Source organism: Hyla sarda, chromosome 13 (genome assembly GCF_029499605.1).
Source record: "Hyla sarda isolate aHylSar1 chromosome 13, aHylSar1.hap1, whole genome shotgun sequence".
Classification (NCBI taxonomy): domain Eukaryota; kingdom Metazoa; phylum Chordata; class Amphibia; order Anura; family Hylidae; genus Hyla; species Hyla sarda.
Window position 1 is genome coordinate 30,690,597 of NC_079201.1, and position 20,242 is coordinate 30,710,838.

Here is a 20,242-nt window from a genome sequence, read left to right on the forward strand (position 1 = left end):
GAACGTGTTTGTAAACTTTGAAAACGCAAATAAAAATATATAAAAAATAAATAAATCTTGTTCCTTCCAGTACTTATCAGCTGCTGTATGCTTTAGAGGAAGTTGTGTGGTTCTTACCAGTCTGACCACAGTGCTCTCTTCTGCCACCTCTGTCCATTTCAGGAACTGTCCAGAGTAGAAGAAGATCCCCCTAGCAAACCTCTACTGCTCTAGGCAGTTCATGACATGGACAGAGGTGGCAGCAGAGAGCACTATGGTCAGACTGGAAAGAACTAAATAACATCCTCTGTAGTATACAGCAGCTGATAAGTACTGGAAGGTTTGAGATTTTGAAATAGAAGTAATTTACAGTATTTTCTGGCACCAGCTGATTTTAATTTTTTTTCCACCGGAGTACCCCTTTAAAGGGATACTCTGCTGTAAAACATCTTTTAACATTATCTCTAGGCTGCTGACATATAAAGCAAACACTACATAAAAACAGCCACTCAACTAAATAGACAAAAATAAAAAAGATTAAAACAATAAGCAGAAAGCTAATGCTGATAAAGCAAGCCCGTACATGACAGTACACTGAAATGCAATAATATTGCAATGTACTGTACAAGGAACTTTAAAACAAATACAAATAAGTTAAATTATAATATAAATAGCCCCTCCCCAATAAAAAATCCAAATCCCCCCATTTTCCAATTTCTTAAATCGACAAATAAATCTAAACTGCAAAAAAAGTTATTATGGTATTGTCATGTGTAAAAATGTCTGAACTATTAAAGGGTACCTCTCATCAAATAAACTTTTGATATATTTTAGATTAATGAATGTTGAATAACTTTCCAATAGCATGTTAATGAAAAATATGCTTCTTTCTATTGTATTTTTCCCGATCAGTCCTGTCAGCAAGCATTTCTGACTCATGCTGGAGTCCTAAACACTCAGAGCTGCCAGCCTGCTTTGTTCACAGCCAAACAGGCTGTGAACAAAGCAGGCTGGCAGCTCTGAGTGTTCTCCTTTGTGAACAAAGCAGACTGGCAGCTCTGAGTGTTTAGGACTCCAGCATGAGTCTGAAATGCTTGCTGCCAGGACTGGTAGGGAGACCCCTAGTGGTCATTTCTTCAAAGTGGAAAATTAAATAGAAAGAAGCATATTTTTTAATAACATGCAATTGTAAAGTTATTCTGCATACATTAATCTATAATATATCAAAAGTTTTTTTGATGAGAGGTACCCTTTAACATATAACATTACTTATCCTGCACAATGAAGACATAAACAAAAAAAACCTTATACCAGGGTATAGGGTATTTGAAGGGTATAGGGTATTTGAAAAGTGTCAAGGACGTCCCATCTACCCGAAACACAGCACAAAAAAAAAAAGCTCTAATACAACTCAAGATATAGAAAAATAAAAAAGATATAGGGGTCAGAATTTAGCGATACAAAGCAATTTTTATATTTGAACAGAACAAAAAATGATATAAATAATTATAACATGTCACTTATATCTCGTAATGGAAAAAGATTTTGTTCCTCTTTAAGTTTAACTTCACAATACATTATATGATAAAATAAAGGATGCCATTACAAATTGTCCCACAAAAAATAAGCTGGCGGGGTATGGGGGAGTTTCATGATGTCACGGCCACGCCCATTGTGATGTCATGACCACGCCCCTTAATGCCGTCACGCCCCCTCACATAGACTTGCATAGAGGGGCATGAACGTGACATTGTGACGGGCGTGGCCGTGATGTCACAAACCCCGGCACCCAGTATTCAAAATGAACACCGGGTTCTGCACAGTGATCGTGCGGGGTCCCAGATTCTTCAGATAGGGGATAAGATGTCTAGGGGCAAAGTCCCCCTTTAAGGAGACAAAAAAAAAACTCATAAAGTTCTATCTGCAGCTATTCTACCCTGGTGACCTTACACTTTATTCTTATTGTGAAATATTATTCTGATGGACTAGTACGATCTCTTCACGATTATTTTTATTATAGACGTCAGTAAATATATTTTCCAAAATTCCTAGTGTACGTTATTAAGTATCCATCAATGATGTGTGGAGGAAATGCGGCATATCAGATCTAACCACAGGTTCCTCTTAAGGACTAGAAGCCTACCCTGTGCTGTCATTTCCCCCACAGCTGGAGAATAATTCCCCAATAATAATAAGCATTTTTATAAATAGCATTTCAATCGCTTCTTTGTACGATGGAGTCATAGACCGGGCCCCCTAAGGATCCCGGGAACAGCCATTGATCGTGTTCAGAGATTGAGTACAGAGCCCAGGAAGCGATAAGTTCTATAGGATGTGTCAAATGATTTAGGTAACTTTCCATAATATATCTGCATGGTATCATTTTAGTTTTTAGTGTAACTATTCAGCTGCTTTATAATATTGTTGCAGAGAAAATATAGAATATTACTCACCTTCAAAGACATTAAGAGCGGGCCTGTATCCCAGATGGTCCTGAAGCCCCTCACGTTGATTCATGTACTTGTATATAAAATAGTGAAATGGCTGTACTCCAGCCTGCGATAAAGACTAGGGCTAGATATCCTTTATAGAGGTTGAGATCTTCTGTTAGGAGTCTTGATCTGCTCAGAGTTGTGACAGGACCACAGGGGGACTTAGTTGCAAACAGGAAACCTGCTCTTCCTCCCTGAGTCTGCTGTGCTGTGCTGGATCTCTTCATCCAGTCACTGCAGGTTGCTCTGTAACCCACTCCTCTCTGAAGCACAGGCAGGGACAAAGTCCAGGAAGTGAGGGCGGGACTAGCACTCCTCTGTGCTCACTCCTGTCCTGTCTATCAGACGGCAGCATGCTTCCATCTGATAGACAGGACAGGAGTGAGCACAGAGGAGTTCTAGTCTCGCCCTCACTTCCTCGACTTTGTCCCTGCATTTGCTTCAGCTTGTACAAAGATGATGCCTCAGCCGGACAGGATTATGTTCTGAATGTTATATGGGGACCCCAGTGACTTTTTTTTTTTTTTTTTTTTTATAAGTCATGATTTCTTTGAAAGGAAATAAATTTTTTTTAACAAGTATATTAGGCTGGGTTCACACCACATTTTAGGCAATACAGGACCGCATACGGCTGGTTTGAGCTATACCGTATGTAATGTAATGCGGCCCATATGTAATGCATTTCTATGAGTCGACCAGAGTGAAACGCTGACTCCGGTCGGCTCATTTTTGCCCCGTATGTGGTTTTCCCACCGGACCTAAAACAATGGTAGACCATGGTTTTAGGTCCGGTGGGAAAACCGCGTACGGGGCAAAAATGAGCCAACCGGAGTCAGCGTTTCACTCTGGTCGGCTCAGTGAAATACATTACATACGGGCCGCATGCGGGAGCGCCCGGTTTAAGCTCCCCCCATCCATATGCGGTCCCGTATTGCCTAAAACGTGGTGTTAACCCAGCCTTAGACAGGTTACTGTTTTGCCAGGATGTACAACCATAAAAAGTTTTTAAATATGACAGTGCCCATTTAAAGGGGTTATCCAGGAAGTAGATCCATATAACCTGTAGCCGCATCATTGTTTGTACATTTGATACCTCATGTGACCGCATACAGCATCTGGAATCTTTTTTTTTTTTACAGCCCTTGAGCCCATGGTGCCAAGATATAATACATTGTTTTTGCTTCCATTTCCTCCGTGCGCCACTTTGTCTCCTTTTCATGCACAGGACCCACATCCAGAAGTGCTGCAGTGCAAGTCTTTTTATTTTACTGTTTTCTCTGACCTTTCCCAGCATTCCATGCGGCCAGAGACAATATGTCATAAATCACATGGTCTTCAGGGGATGTGGCTATGCTGCAGTGGGTGGGTGGATAGCAGGGTAGAAGGGATTTATTGACCCACTGCTGCATAGCCACAGGTGACCATGTACTGTAGGTTACTGACATACAGTGGGGCAAAAAAGTATTTAGTCAGTCACCAATTGTGCAAGTTCTCCCACTTAAAAAGATGAGAGAGGCCTGTAATTTTCATCATAGGTATACCTCAACTAAGAGAGACATAATGAGAAAATAAAATCCATAAAATCACATTGTCTGATTTTTAAAGAATTTTTTTGCAAATGATGGTGCAAAATAAGTATTTGGTCAATAACAAAAGTTAATCTCAATACTTTGTTATAAACCCTTTGTTGGCAATATCAGAGGTCAAACGTTTTCTGTAAGTCTTCACAAGGTTTTCACACACTGTTGCTGGTATTTTGTCCCATTCCTCCATGCAGATCTCCTCTAGAGCAGTGATGTTTTGGGGCTGTTGCTGGGCAACACAGACTTTAAACTCCCTCTAAAGGTTTTCTATGGGGTTGAAATCTGGAGACTGACTAGGCCACTCCTGGACCTTGAAATGCTTCTTATGAAGCCACTCCTTCATTGCCAGGTTGATGTGTTTGGGATCATTGTCATGCTGAAAGACGCAGCCACGTTTTATCTTCAATGCCACTGACTGATGGAAGGAGGTTTTCACTCATAATCTCACGATACATGGCTCCATTCATTCTTTCCCTTACACGGATCAGTGGTCCTGGTCCCTTTGCTGAAACAGCCCTAAAGCATGATGTTTCCACCCCCATGCTTCACAGTAGGTATGGTGTTCCTCGGTTGCAACTCAGCATTCTTTCTCCTCCAAACATGAAGAGTTGAGTTTTTACCAAAAAGTTCTACTTTGGTTTCATCTGTCCATATTACATTCTCCCAATACTCTTCTGGATCATCCAAATGCTCTCTAACAAACTTCAGACGGACCTGGACATGTACTGGCTTAAGCAGGGGGACAAGTGGAGGAACTTGCACAATTGGTGGATGACAATACTTTTTTGCCCTAGTGAATGTAAAGTATCTGAGGAAGGTTGGGGAGACCAATATCTATTGTTTTGTCACATTGAAGATCATATTATTGTTACCTTTTTCTTCCTATAGCTTCACCCTCCTCGGCAGCCTAAAGAAGAACCAAAATCGTCTGTAAGAAAACAGATCCTAATTCGGAAGCATCAGGATCAAGAGCAGAGTAGAAAGAAGCGACTGCTTGTAGCTCGTCCAGTGCCATCGGGGTCAGCAAGCCAAGGCCAGGCTTTTTCTGGTATGCCACAGTGATAATCCAAGTACTAATGAGAAAAAGTATCTGCCCCTTTATTATAAGATCATGTGACTCTGAATAAATACACTGAATTATTACTGAGATTTTAAAGGAGAAAAACTTATACTCTATCCTAAGTATAAGGGATAAGTTTAAGGTCCCGGGGGGTCCGATAGGGGATAGGTTTTTATGCATGATACTTCATATTATATACTTTAATAAATAAGTTCTAGAATATTAATAAATAAGTTATATAATATTATCTGCCATACTGACACCATCCTTAGCAGCAAAAATTGCCACAAATAATTTCTTTAATTTCACATCTGTTTTTCTCATTGCAGTAAAAGGCATTTGAACGATAGTACAAGCAAATAGATATGTAACTTTGTAATATATCTGAAATGCATCTTTCTCCTGTTATTAGGCTTCTTCCCTCTCCACCCTCTCCTGTAAGACTATATTCCACTCCGAAAATCAGTTTAGCTTTGTCCTGTGTTTGCAAGACAAGCCAATATAAGTCTATGTAGGGGGAAGGAGGGAGCTTCCCCCACCAGCTCTGGGAGAACTGCAGATTAGAGGTGAAGCCTGCAGAGCAGATATCTGCAGAAAAATACCTGTACTTGAGTAAGTTATAGAATGACCAGAAATAGAGCTGCTCCTCATGTACACACACGGGCAGCACATCATGAAAAGTCACTTAAAACAACAGGTATGTTTTAAAGGGGTACTCCACTGGAAAACATTTTTTTAAATCAGATGGTGCCAGAAAGTTGAACAGATTTGTAAATTCAGGAACTGTCCAGAGCAGAAGCAAATCCCCATAGCAAACCTCACTTACTCCGGACAGTTCCTAAAATGGACAGAGGTGTCAGCAGAGAAGTCAGACAGAAAAGAAATCAAAAAGAGAAGAACTTCCTGTGGAGCATATAGCAGCTGATAAGTACTGGAAGGATTAAGATTTTTTAATAGAAGTAATTTACAAATCTGTAACTTTCTGCCACCAGTTGATTTAAAAAAAAATGTTTTCCAGCGGAGTACCCCTTTAATGACTGCGTTGTTGAAGAGACTCCTGATAGGAGACCATTGAGTCCATCAAGTTGTGTAAAAATGGAATCTAATGTACATCCAAAACCTTTAAGAAAAGTACAAATGATACAAAGAGAAATGTGTTACGTATGTTCTTTTAGAAATAATGCATGTATTGTTTCAGGGGTAGAAGTTCCCTTGTGTGACACGCGGGGTCGTCTACTGCCGCACAACATTCTAGGGACTTTACAGGAGCTGAGTCGAGAAGCTACTGCGCGAGGAGACTTACAGGCAAGTGTCATGAAATCACAAATTCATTATGGCTACAGAAAAAAAACGTATTGCTTATTACAAGTTGCGTATACTCGTTGCTTACATAAAGGGGTACTCCCCCCACCTAGACATCTTATCCCCTATCCAAAGTATAGGGGAAAAGCTGTCTGATCGTGGGGGTCTCACCGCTTGCACCCCTGCGATCTCTGTACAGCACCCGGTGTTCATTAAAATGCTGGGTGTCGGCAGCGGGGGTCGTAATGTCATGGGACATGCCCCTAGTGACGTCACACCACGCCCCTTCAATGCAAGTCTAAGGGAGGGGCCACGCCCCCTCCCAGAGACTTACATTGAGGGGGGCATGGTGTGACTCCCTACAGGGGCATACGTGAAGGCAAAATCAAAACTAAGGCTATGTTCACACGGCGGAAATTCTGCTACTTAGCTCAGATAACGTTTTGCAAAGCTAGCTTTCAGAAATTATTGCAGTTTTGCGGAATTTGAGCGGAATTTCTGTTTGCTCAAAACACAGAATTTTTCTGAAATTTAACCCCTTAAGGACCACGGGTTTTTCCGTTTTTGCACTTTAATTTTTTTCCTCATCACCTGCTAAAAATCATTACGCTTTCAATTTTGCACCTACAGACTCATATAAGCGCTTATTTTTTGCGCCATCAATTGTACTTTGTAATTACATCAATCATTTCACCAGAAAATTTATGGCTAACCCAGAAAAAAAATATTTGTGGGGCAAAGTTGGTAAGTTTTGGGGGCTTTCGATTCTATGCAGTGCACTATTCAGTAAAAATGACACCATATATTTATTCTGTTGCTCCATATGCTTACAATGATACCCAAAAAAATCCTTCCAGTACTTATCAGCTGCTGTATACTACAGAGGAAGTTCTTTACTTTTTAAATTTATTTTCTGTCTGTCCACAGTGCTCTCTGCTGACACCTCTGTCTATGTCAGGAACTGTCCAGAGCCGGATAGGTTTGCTCTGGACAGTACCTGACACTGTCAGTAGAGAGCACTGTGGTCAGACTGAAAGGAAATTCAAAAAGAAAAAAAACGTCCTCTGTAGTAAACAGCAGCTGATAAGTACTGGAAGGATTAAGATTTTTTAATAGAAGTAATTTACAAACCTGTTTAACTTTCTGGCACCAGTTGATTTAGAAAAAAAAAATGTTTTCCACCGCAGTGCCCCTTTAAATGTTGCTCTTGGAAGCAATGCTCCATGGGAAAAAAGTATATAAATCTGCTCTCCTCCAACTATCTCATAACAGCCTAAAGGGAGTACCCCTTTAAGATATTTCTCCAGCCCCTGAAAAGATCAGGGGTAAGAACTCTAACAGCTGTTTACATATCGGTGAGTAAGATTTAAGATAGTAGGGGGGACTAATAAGACATATTTAAAACAGACAACCCCTCCTTCTGGACACCTGATATTTCCATCTTGGGTATCTGTACACAGGCTAAATGCTGGAGAGTGTATAAATGAATAGATTATTATTTTGAATACTCTTGTTGTTAGGTTGCCGAGCTTATCCCAGATGAACCTCTGTTTGACATTCTTGGAACATATGAAGAAGAGGGGGAACTTCAGCAGAAGAAAGAAGCCTTCACACCCCTACAGAAGCAGGACAATGCGCTGAATAACTGGCAGTACCATATGAATCTGAGGAAAAGGCAACTGGACGCATTATCCCGTTAGTTATATGTATTTTTTAAAATTTTTTATAAATTAAAATTTTCTTTACAGAGAGGTTTTATACCTAAGAGCTGTACGGTAGTTGTTAGGCAATAAGCCATAGATTGTTTCCTGTCGGGCCTGTACAGATGCTAAAAACAAAAAAAGCCCTTTAGTGCAGTAATGCACTTTATAGGTGCCCTACACCTCCATACAACAGGGAGACAGAACTCAACGGGTATTTGATGCCTAAATTTTTGTGATGTTAATTTTTGTCATTTAAAGGGTACCGTTCATCAAAAAAACACTATAGAAATATTATAGATTAATGTATGCAGAATAACTTTCCAATAGCATGTTATTAAAAATATGCTTCTTTCTATTTAATTTTCCACTTTGAAAAAAATGACCACTAACAGGGAGCAGTGCTGAGCTTGTCTGTGTCCCGACTGCAGTCTGAGATTTAGGACTCCAGTATGAGATTGAAATCTATAAAAAGGGCTTGTGGCCAGGACTGGTAGGGAGACCTCTAGTGGTCATTTTTTTCAAAGTGGAAAATGAAATAGAAAGAAGCATATTTTTTAATAACATGCTATTGGAAAGTTATTCTGCATACATTAATCTATAATATATCAAAAGTTTTTTTGATGAAAGGTACCCTTTAAAGCATTGTATAAATACATTTAAAACATAGAAAATGAACGCTTCTCTTCTATAGTTGACTCACTATATATGTCTTTCTCGAGGCAGGTCAGCTCTGCAAACCCAAGGAACAGCTTTTAATGAGTGTGTGTGAAGATTTCCGCAAAGTCCGGGAGGAGAGACACTTGATAGACCGTTGTATCCCAGCTCTGGAGCATGGCAAGGTGGGTTTAGGGCATGTTGAAGGCATGAGAAAATTGGTTTAGGTAGGTGCTAGACATTTTATCCCCTAACCAAAGGATAGGGAATAAGATGACAGATTGCGGGTGTCCAGCTGCTGGGATGCGATCTCCATGCTGACAATCTGTGTTCTGTACATTATGTTCGGAATGTTGGGTTCGTAAGGCCGTGTTCGTGATGTCACGGCATGCCCCCTCCATTCATGTCTATGGCCGTGACATCACGCCCCCTCCCATAGACATGAATGGGGGGGGCGTGGCATGACATAAAGGCCACGTCCTCCCGAACCCAGTGGTCAGAACATAATGTTCAGAACGCCAGGTGTCTGCACGGAGATCGCCAGACCCCCACGATCAGACATCTTATCCCCTATCCTTTGAATAGGAGATAAGATGTCTAGCAATGGAGAACCCCTTTAAAGTGTCCCTGTCATTTGTTCAGAAGACGGCTCCATGGACTTACCATAGAATATGTCTGCTGTAGCAAGACTGGGATAGAAGTGAGCTGGGAATATAAGTGCTCAGCTGAGTATTTTACCAGTCAGAGGGAGTCCTAACGTCCAGACCTCAACCATTCACAACCTTTGACATGTCTTTGTGACATATCAAAAGTTGTTTCAAATGTCAGGGATCCTGTAAATATGTTTTTTCATTCAGGGCCAGCGCATTGGAAGTGAATTCTGGAACACGTCTGAACTTATTGGAGATGAGCTGACTGGCCTGACATTAACACTTACTCAGTTTGAGCGGGGTTACCCCTCACCTGTCACTCACATAGGAAAGCCATGTAGTATCCAGCAGGAGACAGGTACAAGTCTTCTTTTTATCTGTCAAGTTTGACTTCCTGGTATCCTGGCTAAAATATTCCTGATTCCTGTCATTTATACAACTTTCCTCAGGTTCTGCCGAAAGGCCCCCATTTCACTGCACATGGGATAAAAGCTTGTATCTCCAGCACCGCAAGGAGAAACTTAAAGCTGTCATGGAGGAGCTGAACTTCACCCAGCCTGTAAGTGACAATACTACACCTAGTTTCAATTGTAGAAAAAAAAAAAAAATATATATATATATATATATATATATATATATATAGTCATGGCCGTAAATGTTGGCACCCCTGAAATTTTTCAGGAAAATTAAGCATTTCTCACAGAAAAGGATTGCAGTAACAAATGTTTTGCTATACACATGTTTATTCCCTTGGAACTTAACCAAAAAAGGGGGGGGAAAAAAGCAAATTGGACACAATGTCACACCAAAAATGGGCCGGACAAAATTATTGGCACCCTTAACTTAATATTTGGCTGCACACCCTTTGAAGAAAATAACTGAAATCAGTCGCTTCCTATAACCATCAATAAGCTTCTTACACCTCTCAGCCGGAAGGTTGGACCACTCTTCCTTTGCAAACTGCTCCAGGTCTCTCTTATTGGAAGGCGCCTTTTCCCAACAGAAATTTTAAGATCTCTCCACAGGTGATCAATGGGATTTAGATCTGGACTCATTGCTGCCACTTTAGAACTCTCCAGCGCTTTGTTGCCATCCATTTCTGTGTGCTTTTTTACGTATGTTTGGTGTCATTGTCCTGCTGGAAAACCCAAGATCTCGGATGCAAACCCAGCTTTCTGACACTGGGCTGTATAGTGTGACCCAAAATCCATTGGTAATCCTCAGATTTCATGATGTCTTGCACACATTCAAGGCACCCAGTGCCAGAGGAAGCAAAACAACCCCAAAACATCATTGACCCTCCCCCATATTTCACTGTAGGTACTGTGTTCTTTTCTTTGTAGGCATCATTCCTTTTCGGTAAACAGTAGAATGATGTGCTTTACCAAAAAGCTCTATCTTGGTCTCATCTGTCCACAGTATGTTTTTCCCAGAAGGATTTTGGCTTACTCAAGTTTATTTTGGCAAAATGTAGTCTTGCTTTTTTATGTCTCTGTGTCAGCAGTGGGGTCCTCCTGGGTCTCCTGCCATAGTGTTTCATTTCATTTAAATGTCAACGGATAGTTTGCGCTGACACTGATGCTCCCTGAGCCTGCAGGACAGCTTGAATATCTTTGGAACTTGTTTGAGGCTGCTTATCCACCATCCGGACTATCCTGCGTTGTCACCTTTCATCAATTTTTCTTTTCCGTCCACGTCAGGGAGATTAGCTACAGTGCCATGGGTTGCAAACTTCTTGATAATGTTGCGCACTGTGGACAAAGGCAAATCTAGATCACTGGAGATGGACTTGTAACCTTGAGATTGTTGGTATTTTTCCACAATTTTGGTTCTTAAGTCCTCAGACAGTTCTCTTCACCTCTTTCTGTTGTCCATGCTTAGTGTGGCACACACAGACACACAATGCAAAGACTAAGTGAACTTCTCTCCTTTTTGTCTGCTTCAGGTGTGATTTTTTATATTGCCCACACTTGTTACTTGCCCCAGGTGAGTTTAAAGGAGTATCACATGTTTGAAACAATCTTATTTTTCCACAATTTTGAAAGGGTGCCAATAATTTTGTCCAGCCCATTTTTGGAGTTTGGTGTGACATTATGTCCTATTTGCCTTTTTTCCTACCTTTTTTGGTTTAGTTCCAATACACACAAAGGGAATAAACATGTTTATAGCAAAACACGTGTTACTGCAATCCTTTTCTGTTAGAAATACTTAATTTTCTTGAAAAATCTCAGGGGTGCCAACATTTATATATATATATATATATATATATATATATATATATATATATAGACTGCATAGCCACATGTCATACACTTAATTATTGCCACTAAGCAAAATTAGTACACTTTTGCCCACTTGATACTTAAGTTGGTCCCTGTTATAATAGGTGTAGCACTGCAAACCAGCAACTGCAGGGGGAGAGCTCAGCACCTTTGCTGGCAGACTAGCCCCCCTGACTCTGGGACACACCACCCCACAAGTGCAGCACCACAATAACAATGGCCGCTACACAGCACCACCACCAAGTGAACAGATCACAAAAGTTCACCCTTCCATCTTCTCCATAACAAGATAGGATGTCCTGCATAGGAGGCGATAACACATATTTTTGGTGTTTACAAGCTCCTATGTAGGCCTAAATTATTCCAAAGTATTGGCATCAATCTTTTCTACCAAAGCTATCAGGCTATGTTCACACTGCATTTTTGTTTACATTTAAAGGAAAACTGTCAGCTTTCTCCCCCGCACTAACCAGCAGTATTGGCTGAGTGCGGGGTACACTGATCAGTTTGATCCTTACCGTGCCCGGATCCGCTGCGCTGTTTGGCCATAATCTTCTATTTTCAGTATATTCAAATGAGGTGCTAACTGGAATATTGATGAGCAGGGCGGCGCTGCGGCCAGCGGCACTGACGTCAGAGTGGCATTTAGCACCTCATTTGAATATACCGAAAATAGAAGATTGCGGCCGAACGGCGCGGTGGATCCTGGCACGGTAAGGATCAAACTGATCAGCGTCCCCCACACTACCAGCCAGTACCGCTGGTTAGTGGGGGGGGGGGGGGGAGAAAGCTGACAGTTTTCCTTTAACGTATATGTTTTATATTTTTGAAGGGAATAAAAACGAATCCATACATCAGAATCTGTTTCCCATTCCCTTACATAAATAAATATAAAATATAACCACAATGAAGTGTTTGGGGGGAGATTTAGCAAAACCTGTCCAGAGTAAAAAGTTGCCCAGTTGCCAATAGCAACCAATCAGATCGCTTCTTTCATTTTTAACAAGACCTCTGCAAAATGAAAGAAGCAATCTGATTGGTTGCTATGGGCAACTGGGCAACTTTTCCTCTGGACACGTTTTGCTAAATCTCCCCCTATATGTTTTCTTTACCACATAGTCCACTACACTTTTGTATACAGGAAAATTAAAGATAATAACACAGAAACAAACAGACATCTAGCCTAACTTAGTAAAGTTATTTGGACAAATGGAATTGATTATAAGATAGGACTTCAGACTACACAGGGTATATTTGTAGTCTGTTACCACGGAAACATATAGGTCTGCGTAATCATTGTAAACACAATATGATGGGAGATTTTTAACTGATTTTAACAGCGGCATTTAAAGTGTTAACAGCCAGCTGAGGGGCTTGCTGCACGCCAGCTATTACTACTACTGAAATCAGCTGGGGGTCTGGGTTATGGAGCTGGTTCGAGTTAGGAGGCCCCTCTATATACCCTTAGCGGCACCTTACCGGATTAGAACCGTCATAGGTCGCCAAGGGGTTAACGAAGACTTTCAAAGTTACATCATTTTAAATGTGTAAGAACAATGAAATAATTGGTACAAATGTCAACCTTCCACTTTAGATTCCCCAGATCATTTTCTTGTATAGCATTGTGCAGTTTATGATTCATCAGTATTTAATCTTCATTACGTTTACTTTAGGTTTAGACGTAATTTTGCTCCATTAGAGACAGTTTTGGCCCCACTGTGTAGATTGTGTCTGAAAATGACTGAGCCGTTTAGCCGCAGCTTTAGCAGATTTTATACAGCGTGAGGAAGAGAAATGATGCCTTAAGATGTATTTTAGTAGAGGCAGATTGTAGTAAGTTTCTTCTAAATGCTGCGGGATACCTGAAAAATAACTAAAAGGGATATGTAAATGTCATTGGATGAACACATGCGGCTTGGGGGATGGTGAATGTTTTCTGTCTTTACAAGCACAAGGGCCACAGTCGTCGTGACCGATTTTGGCAGAATTCTCATCCGGGATGTCTGCTGTGCTTTTATAACATTGTCTAAGAATGTTACCATTGAAATTGGATCACATTTTAGGCTTGGTTCAATACATTTCTGTGGTATATAAAATCAAGATAATGTTACTTAAAGGGGTACTCCGCTGCTCAGCGTTTGGAACAAACTGTTTTGAATGCTGGAGCCGGGAGCTCGTGACATTAAAGCCCCGCCCCCTCATGATGTCACACCCCGCCCCCTCAATGCAAGTCTATGGGAGGGGGCGTGAGGCTGTCACACCCCTCCTATAGATTTGCATCGAGGGGCGGGGCGTGATTTCATGAGGGGGCGGTGCTATGATGTCACGAGTTCCCAGCTCCAGCGTTCGGAACAGTTTGTTCCAAACGCTGAGCAGCGGAGTACCCCTTTAATTACTTTGAGACACACATAGACGTAAGTGAATATGACATTCTTCTGTGTGACATAAAAAATATAAAAAGAAAAATGCTTGTTCCCTTGGTATTACTATAACACGCACTTTTAAATCTTAAATTCAAGGCAAAAAGTCTGCCTGCTGTCACTGATTTAAAGTGGCCGCAGCAGCGGCTGCTTGTTAAGGATTAGCAGCCTGGCTGCGGCCACTTTAAATCAGTGACCAGCGCACGACTCCAGCTTTGCTTTTTATTTGATTTTCCTCCCTTTCCCCCCTGCTTTTTATTGTATTCTGTCGCTGTGACTATTCTAAGGTGGCTGCTGTTGGGCTGTTGAAGTTAAACAAGCAGCCGGCGCCGTGGCCACACTGACCAGCGGCGGCTGCAGCGAATGATGAGTGACGTCCCTGATGCTGTGCAGCCGGCAGAGGACGTCACTCATCCTGCTTCACTGACCACAGCCGGCAAGACCCGACACCGGACCTGGCCTGCCGAGCGCGGCTAGGTAAGGAAGATGGGAAAAAATATATATATAGAAAACAGGGGGGGGGGAGGGGATGCTGAGAGGGGGGCATGATGAAAAGGGGCATGATGAGAGGGGGGCATGATGAGAAGGGAGCATGATGAAAAGGGGGCATGATGAAAAGGGGGCATGATGAGACGGGGCATGATGAGAGGGGGGCATGATGAAAAGGGGCATGATGAGAAGGGGGCATGATGGAAAGGGGGCATGATGAAAAGGGGGCATGATGAGAGGGGGGCATGATGAGAGGGGGGCATGATGAGAGGGGGGCATGATGAGAGGGGGCATGATGAAAAGGGGGCATGATGAGAGGGGGGCATGATGAGAGGGGGGCATGATGAGAGGGGGGCATTATGAGAGGGGGCATGATGAGAGGGGGACATGATGAGACGGGGCATGATGGAGGGGGACATGATGAGAAGGGGGCATGATGAAAAGGGGACATGATGAGACGGGGCATGATGAAAAGGGGGCATGATGAGAGGGGGGCATTATGAGAGGGGGCATGATGAGAGGGGGACATGATGAGACGGGGCATGATGGAGGGGGGCATGATGAGAAGGGGGCATGATGAAAAGGGGACATGATGAGACGGGGCATGATGAAAAGGGGGCATGATGAAAAGGGGCATGATGAGAGGGGGCATGATGAGAGGGGGACATGATGAGACGGGGCATGATGAAAAGGGGTGGGGGAATGATAAGACAGTGGGGGAATGATGAGAGGGGGGGATGGGTGTAAATGTGGCACAGGGGCTGATAAAAGGGGAGGAATGATGTGGCACTGGAAGGGGGGACCAAACTGAAGTTCAGGTGAAATCAAAGTTACAGGGATGATATGGAATTTAGTTTGTCATTTATCTTATATGTATTTTTTTTAACTTAAATTTCCCTATTAAAATGGGAAATACGCCGATAAATACGGTATTTTATTTCCCCTTTACAGGTCACATGGCTTTTGCTATGTGAGATGGTGCACCAACAAGCTGAGCACCTATGTATTTATTATATGCATGGGACAGATTTTTAGCCCCTGAAATAAGCCAATGAGTGTGCCATATAGTGACAGAAAGCAAGAATGTTAAAAATAGTTTTGCACAACATGTAACTTTTCATTACACAATAAATAATCTTTCTTTGCCGAAAACCACAATTTCCCTGTAAACGTAAAACTTCATAAGAAGTCACAAGTACAGTTTAAAGGTGGCGGCACCTCTCTGTGTGACTGAATGCCCCTCCTCACGCCCCTGAAGTCCTCCTATTTAAGGGGTTGTCCGGCGAAAGAAATAACCTGTATATGTGTCAATATAGTAAAGCGACTTACTAATATAATGTTATGATCCATACTGTACGGATCTCTACATGTAAGCTGAGCTGTCAGGCTTGTAGTTGTGGTGTCCGGTCACAATCTCTGAAATTAGTCGGCTCTGCCACTGTTTTCCCCCCTCCCCTCCTGTCTACTGAGAACCAGACCATTGATGTGAAGAAGGGAGCTCAAATTACTGCTCATTAGATTTTACAGCAGAAAGCATTTCTTAAAGTATACCTGTTGTCAACAAAAGCTTTTTATACAATGTAGATAATACCATTATATGCGTATTTGTAATATACATTGGTTATAAAATATGTATATTTTTGTCCCTGCAGCTATTGCCTGTGTGTCTCTATGAGTAGACCAAATACAGGAAGTTAGGGTGGACAAGCAGGGCTCTGTATATTGAGGCACAAGCAGGGCTCTGTACACTGAGAACAAGCAGGGCTCTGTACACTGAGGACAAGCAGGGCTCTGTGTACTGAGGAAAAGCCGGGCTCTATACACTGAGGACAAGCAGGGCTCTGTACACTAAGGACAAGCAGGGCTCTGTACACTGAGGACAAGCGCCGGGCTCTGTACACTAAGGACAAGCAGGGCTCTGTACACCGAGGACAAGCGGGGCTTTGTACACCGAGGACAAGCGGGGCTCTGTACACCGAGGACAAGCCGGGCTCTGTACACCGAAGACAAGCCGGGCTCTGTACACTGAGGACAAGCCGGGCTCTGTATACTGAGGACAAGCAGGGGCTCTGTACACTGAGGACAAGCAGGGCTCTGTACACTGAGGACAAGCAGGGCTCTGTACACTGAGGACAAGCAGGGCTCTGTACACTGAGGACAAGCAGGGCTCTGTACACTGAGGACAAGCAGGGCTCTGTACACTGAGGACAAGCCGGGCTCTGTACACTGAGGACAAGCAGGGTTATGTGCAGTGAGGACAAGCAGGGCTCTGTGCACTGAGGACAAGCAAGGCTCTGCACACTTAGGCTCTATGACATGCCTCTGGCTCACACAGCAGGATGTTTGACAAGCCAGGAGCCTGCACAGATCCCTGCTTGTCCTGCCATCACTTCCTGTATTTGGACTCCTCACAGAGACACACATACAATAGCTGCAGAGACAGCATTTTTCACCCCAAAATATAAAAATCTTTTAATCAAAGTATATTACAAATATACATATAATGTTATTATCTACATTTTATAAAAAGTTTTTGTTGATGATAGGTACACTTTAAATAAGAGAGTATTGAGTCTGTTCTGAGGGAAACTACTGTGACTGAGAAAAGCTTCTTGCTGCCTTTAAATCAAATGAGCAGTAATATGAGCTCCCCCCTCTTCACATCATTGGCTCGTCTGTGTTTTACGGCCGGCTTCTGCTTTTTTGCAGCGGCTGAAGTGGTCAGAAGAGCCGAAAGAGGCCGAAGCGGAAATGTTGCACATTAGGCGTAACTCCCATTGACTTTATTAGAGTTGAGCAAACGGCATAGCCCTACGAGCTGTGCTGTTTTTTTTTTTGTTTGTTTGTTTTTTAAAGATTTAGAAGATCTCAGTAAGGAACACTAAGCAGTGCACAACACAGATAGAAGTAGGACCACACACATATGATAATTGTAGTAAAGCAGCAGAGAGTGTTCTGCACCTCATCTGTCAGTGCAAAATCTGTTTTAATTGAAAGTTGTAGATTTTCAGTTATAAAATGTAAATCTGTGCATAGATAGTTTGTGTCCCTTTTGTGCCTTTTTCTTTTCTTCTTTTTTTAGTCCATAAAATTGTGCACAGAAAAGAAAACACAATTTTCAATAAAACATCCAAAACATACAAACCAGAATTAAATAGTTGAATAAATGATCAATTAAATATATTAAACAGACTAACAAAATTGCACCCCCCCCCTCTCCCCAACCCTCCCAGTTTCCCATATGAAAAAAAACAAAAAAAAAAAACAGCATTAATACCTTACATCAATCCATTGGGCAAATTCTCCATACTTTTTGGAACCTCTCTATCCCACTTACTTACAGTAAATTTGATTCGTCACGAACTTCTCGGCTCAGCAGTTGATGACTTTTCCTGCATAAATTAGTTCAGCTTTCCGGTGCTCCCGTGGGCTGGAAAAGGTGGTTACAGTCCTAGGAAAGAGTCTCCTAGGACTGTATCCACCTTTTCCAGCCCACAGGAGCACCTGAAAGCTGAACTAATTTATGCAGGAAAAGTCAGCAACCGCCGAGCCGAGAAGTTTGTGACGAATCGAATTTACTGTAAGTTCGCTCATCTCTACCACTAACTCTATTTTTGGCTAAATACCCATTCATAATTTATGATCTTCTTTACAATAATTTAACCATTCTAACACTGAGGGTTTTTAATTTTTATTTTGCAAGTACCAGACTCTTAATACTATTAATCTAGCATAGAATTGAACTTTAATAATTAGTAATGCGCATGTTGTTTTTAGTACTTTCTCACCCAGTACTGCACTGAATACAGGGAGGTCTATATCCTATTTTATTCTGGATGATATCATAAACCTCCGTCCAGTACTCTTGGAAATACCTACAACCCCATATAAGATGGTCAAAATCCACTTTCTCTACCTTACACCTAGGACATCCTACAATCCTATCCAGAGGGGAGATATATGTTTTCCAAATAATCCTCAATTTTGTCTATTCTGCATATTAATGGAGATTGTGTCAATATTTTTACAGATCTCACTCCAAAAATCTTCTCTTTCTCCGTCAATCTTTCCCCTCCACTTAATTGCAATTATATCCAATTGATCCCTTTCAGTACATATGAGCTGCTGAAGTTGAGTTGTTCCTTTCTGTCTAAGTGCTCTCTGATGACACCTGTCTCGGGAACCGCCCAGTTTAGAAGCAAATCCCCATAGCAAACCTCTTCTACTCTGTGCAGTTCCCGAGACAAGCAGAGATGTCAGGAGAGAGCACTGTTGCCAGACAGAAAAGAACAACTCAACTGGAGCAGCTGATAATTATTGTAGGGATTAAGATTTTTTAATAGAAGTAATTTACAAATCTAAACTTCTCAAAGAATGAAAACGCTGCACTCACCAGGAATTCCAACCATAGTGTCTTCTTTATTCATAAGGATAAGACGCCAGCAGGGAGAGCGGGTAGACAGACATGCGGGGGGAGTGGCGATGGACCGTTGCGTGCCCATTGGATGGCCTGAGGAAGTGCTGTGAGCACGCAACGGTCCGTCGCCACTCCCCCCCCCCCCCCCCCCCGCATGTCTGTCTACCCGCTCTCCCGCTGTACCTGCTGTTTTTTTCTGTAATGCCGAATTCTACCTTCATTTCTTCAAAGAATTATAATTTGCCTAACTTTATCTACCCCCTGCGAAACCCACGAGCTGTGCTGTTTATGTAACTCTGGGAAAAACTCAAAAGAGCTGAGGTGGGACAACACTCTTAAAGGGGTACTCCGCAGCTCAGCATTTGGAACAAACTGTTCCGAACGCTGGAGCCGACAGCGGTCACGAGCTGCCGGCGCCGGCTTCAGCGTTCGGAACGGTTTGTTCCAAACGCTGAGAAGTGGAGTACCCCTTTAAGTTTTTGTTTATTTGCACCCCCAAGATGCAGTTTTTGTTGCGTTTTTTTTTTCTTTTCAAAAATAGTGGGTTTTAGTCTTCATGTTTTTTTTTTTTTCCTGCGTTTTTACCATGATAAGTCATTTTATTCTTTTCTACTGTTCCCATAGACTTCTGTGGGACAGAAAGGACAAGATTTTGTCCAAGGAAAAGCCATAGCCTCAACATGCTGTAGTTTTGCAACAGCTGGAGGCACACTGATTGGGAAACACTGGGATAGGCCATTCATATGTGGTAGAGATGAGCGAATTTACAGTAAATTCGATTCGTCACGAACTTCTTGGCTCGGCAGTTGATGTTATCCTGCATAAATTAGTTCAGCTCTCAGGTGCTCCGGTGGGCTGGAAAAGGTGGATACAGTCCTAGGAAAGAGTCTCCTAGGACTGTATCCACCTTTTCCACCCCACGGGAGCACCTGAGAGCTGAACTAATTTATGCAGGAAAAGTCATCAACTGCCGAGCTGAGAAGTTCGTGACGAATCAAATTTACTGTAAATTCGCTCATCTCTAATATGTGGGATTGGAGAACCTCTATAAAGGGGTACTCCACTGGAAAACATTTTTTTTTTTTTAAATCAACTGATGACATAAAGTTAAACAGATTTGTAAATGACTTTTATTAAAAATTCTTAATCCTTCCAGTACATACAGTAGCTTCTATATGCTCCACAGGAAGTTCTTTTCTTTTGAATTTCCT

The 20,242-nt window shown here is 42.1% G+C and overlaps 1 protein-coding gene across 3 annotated transcripts in view; it reads left to right on the forward strand.

Moving 5' to 3' along the window:
• The window catches only part of MYCBPAP (MYCBP associated protein), an 81,058-nt gene that overhangs the window by 7,175 nt on the left and 53,641 nt on the right, over window positions 1-20,242 (forward strand). For all 3 annotated transcript variants that reach the window (XM_056549427.1, XM_056549426.1, XM_056549428.1), the window contains exons 3-8: window positions 4,943-5,102; window positions 6,313-6,419; window positions 7,937-8,111; window positions 8,843-8,958; window positions 9,631-9,781; window positions 9,873-9,982. In XM_056549427.1, the coding sequence (XP_056405402.1) occupies window positions 4,943-5,102; window positions 6,313-6,419; window positions 7,937-8,111; window positions 8,843-8,958; window positions 9,631-9,781; window positions 9,873-9,982 (819 nt within the window). The remainder of the gene's footprint in view (window positions 1-4,942; window positions 5,103-6,312; window positions 6,420-7,936; window positions 8,112-8,842; window positions 8,959-9,630; window positions 9,782-9,872; window positions 9,983-20,242) is intronic.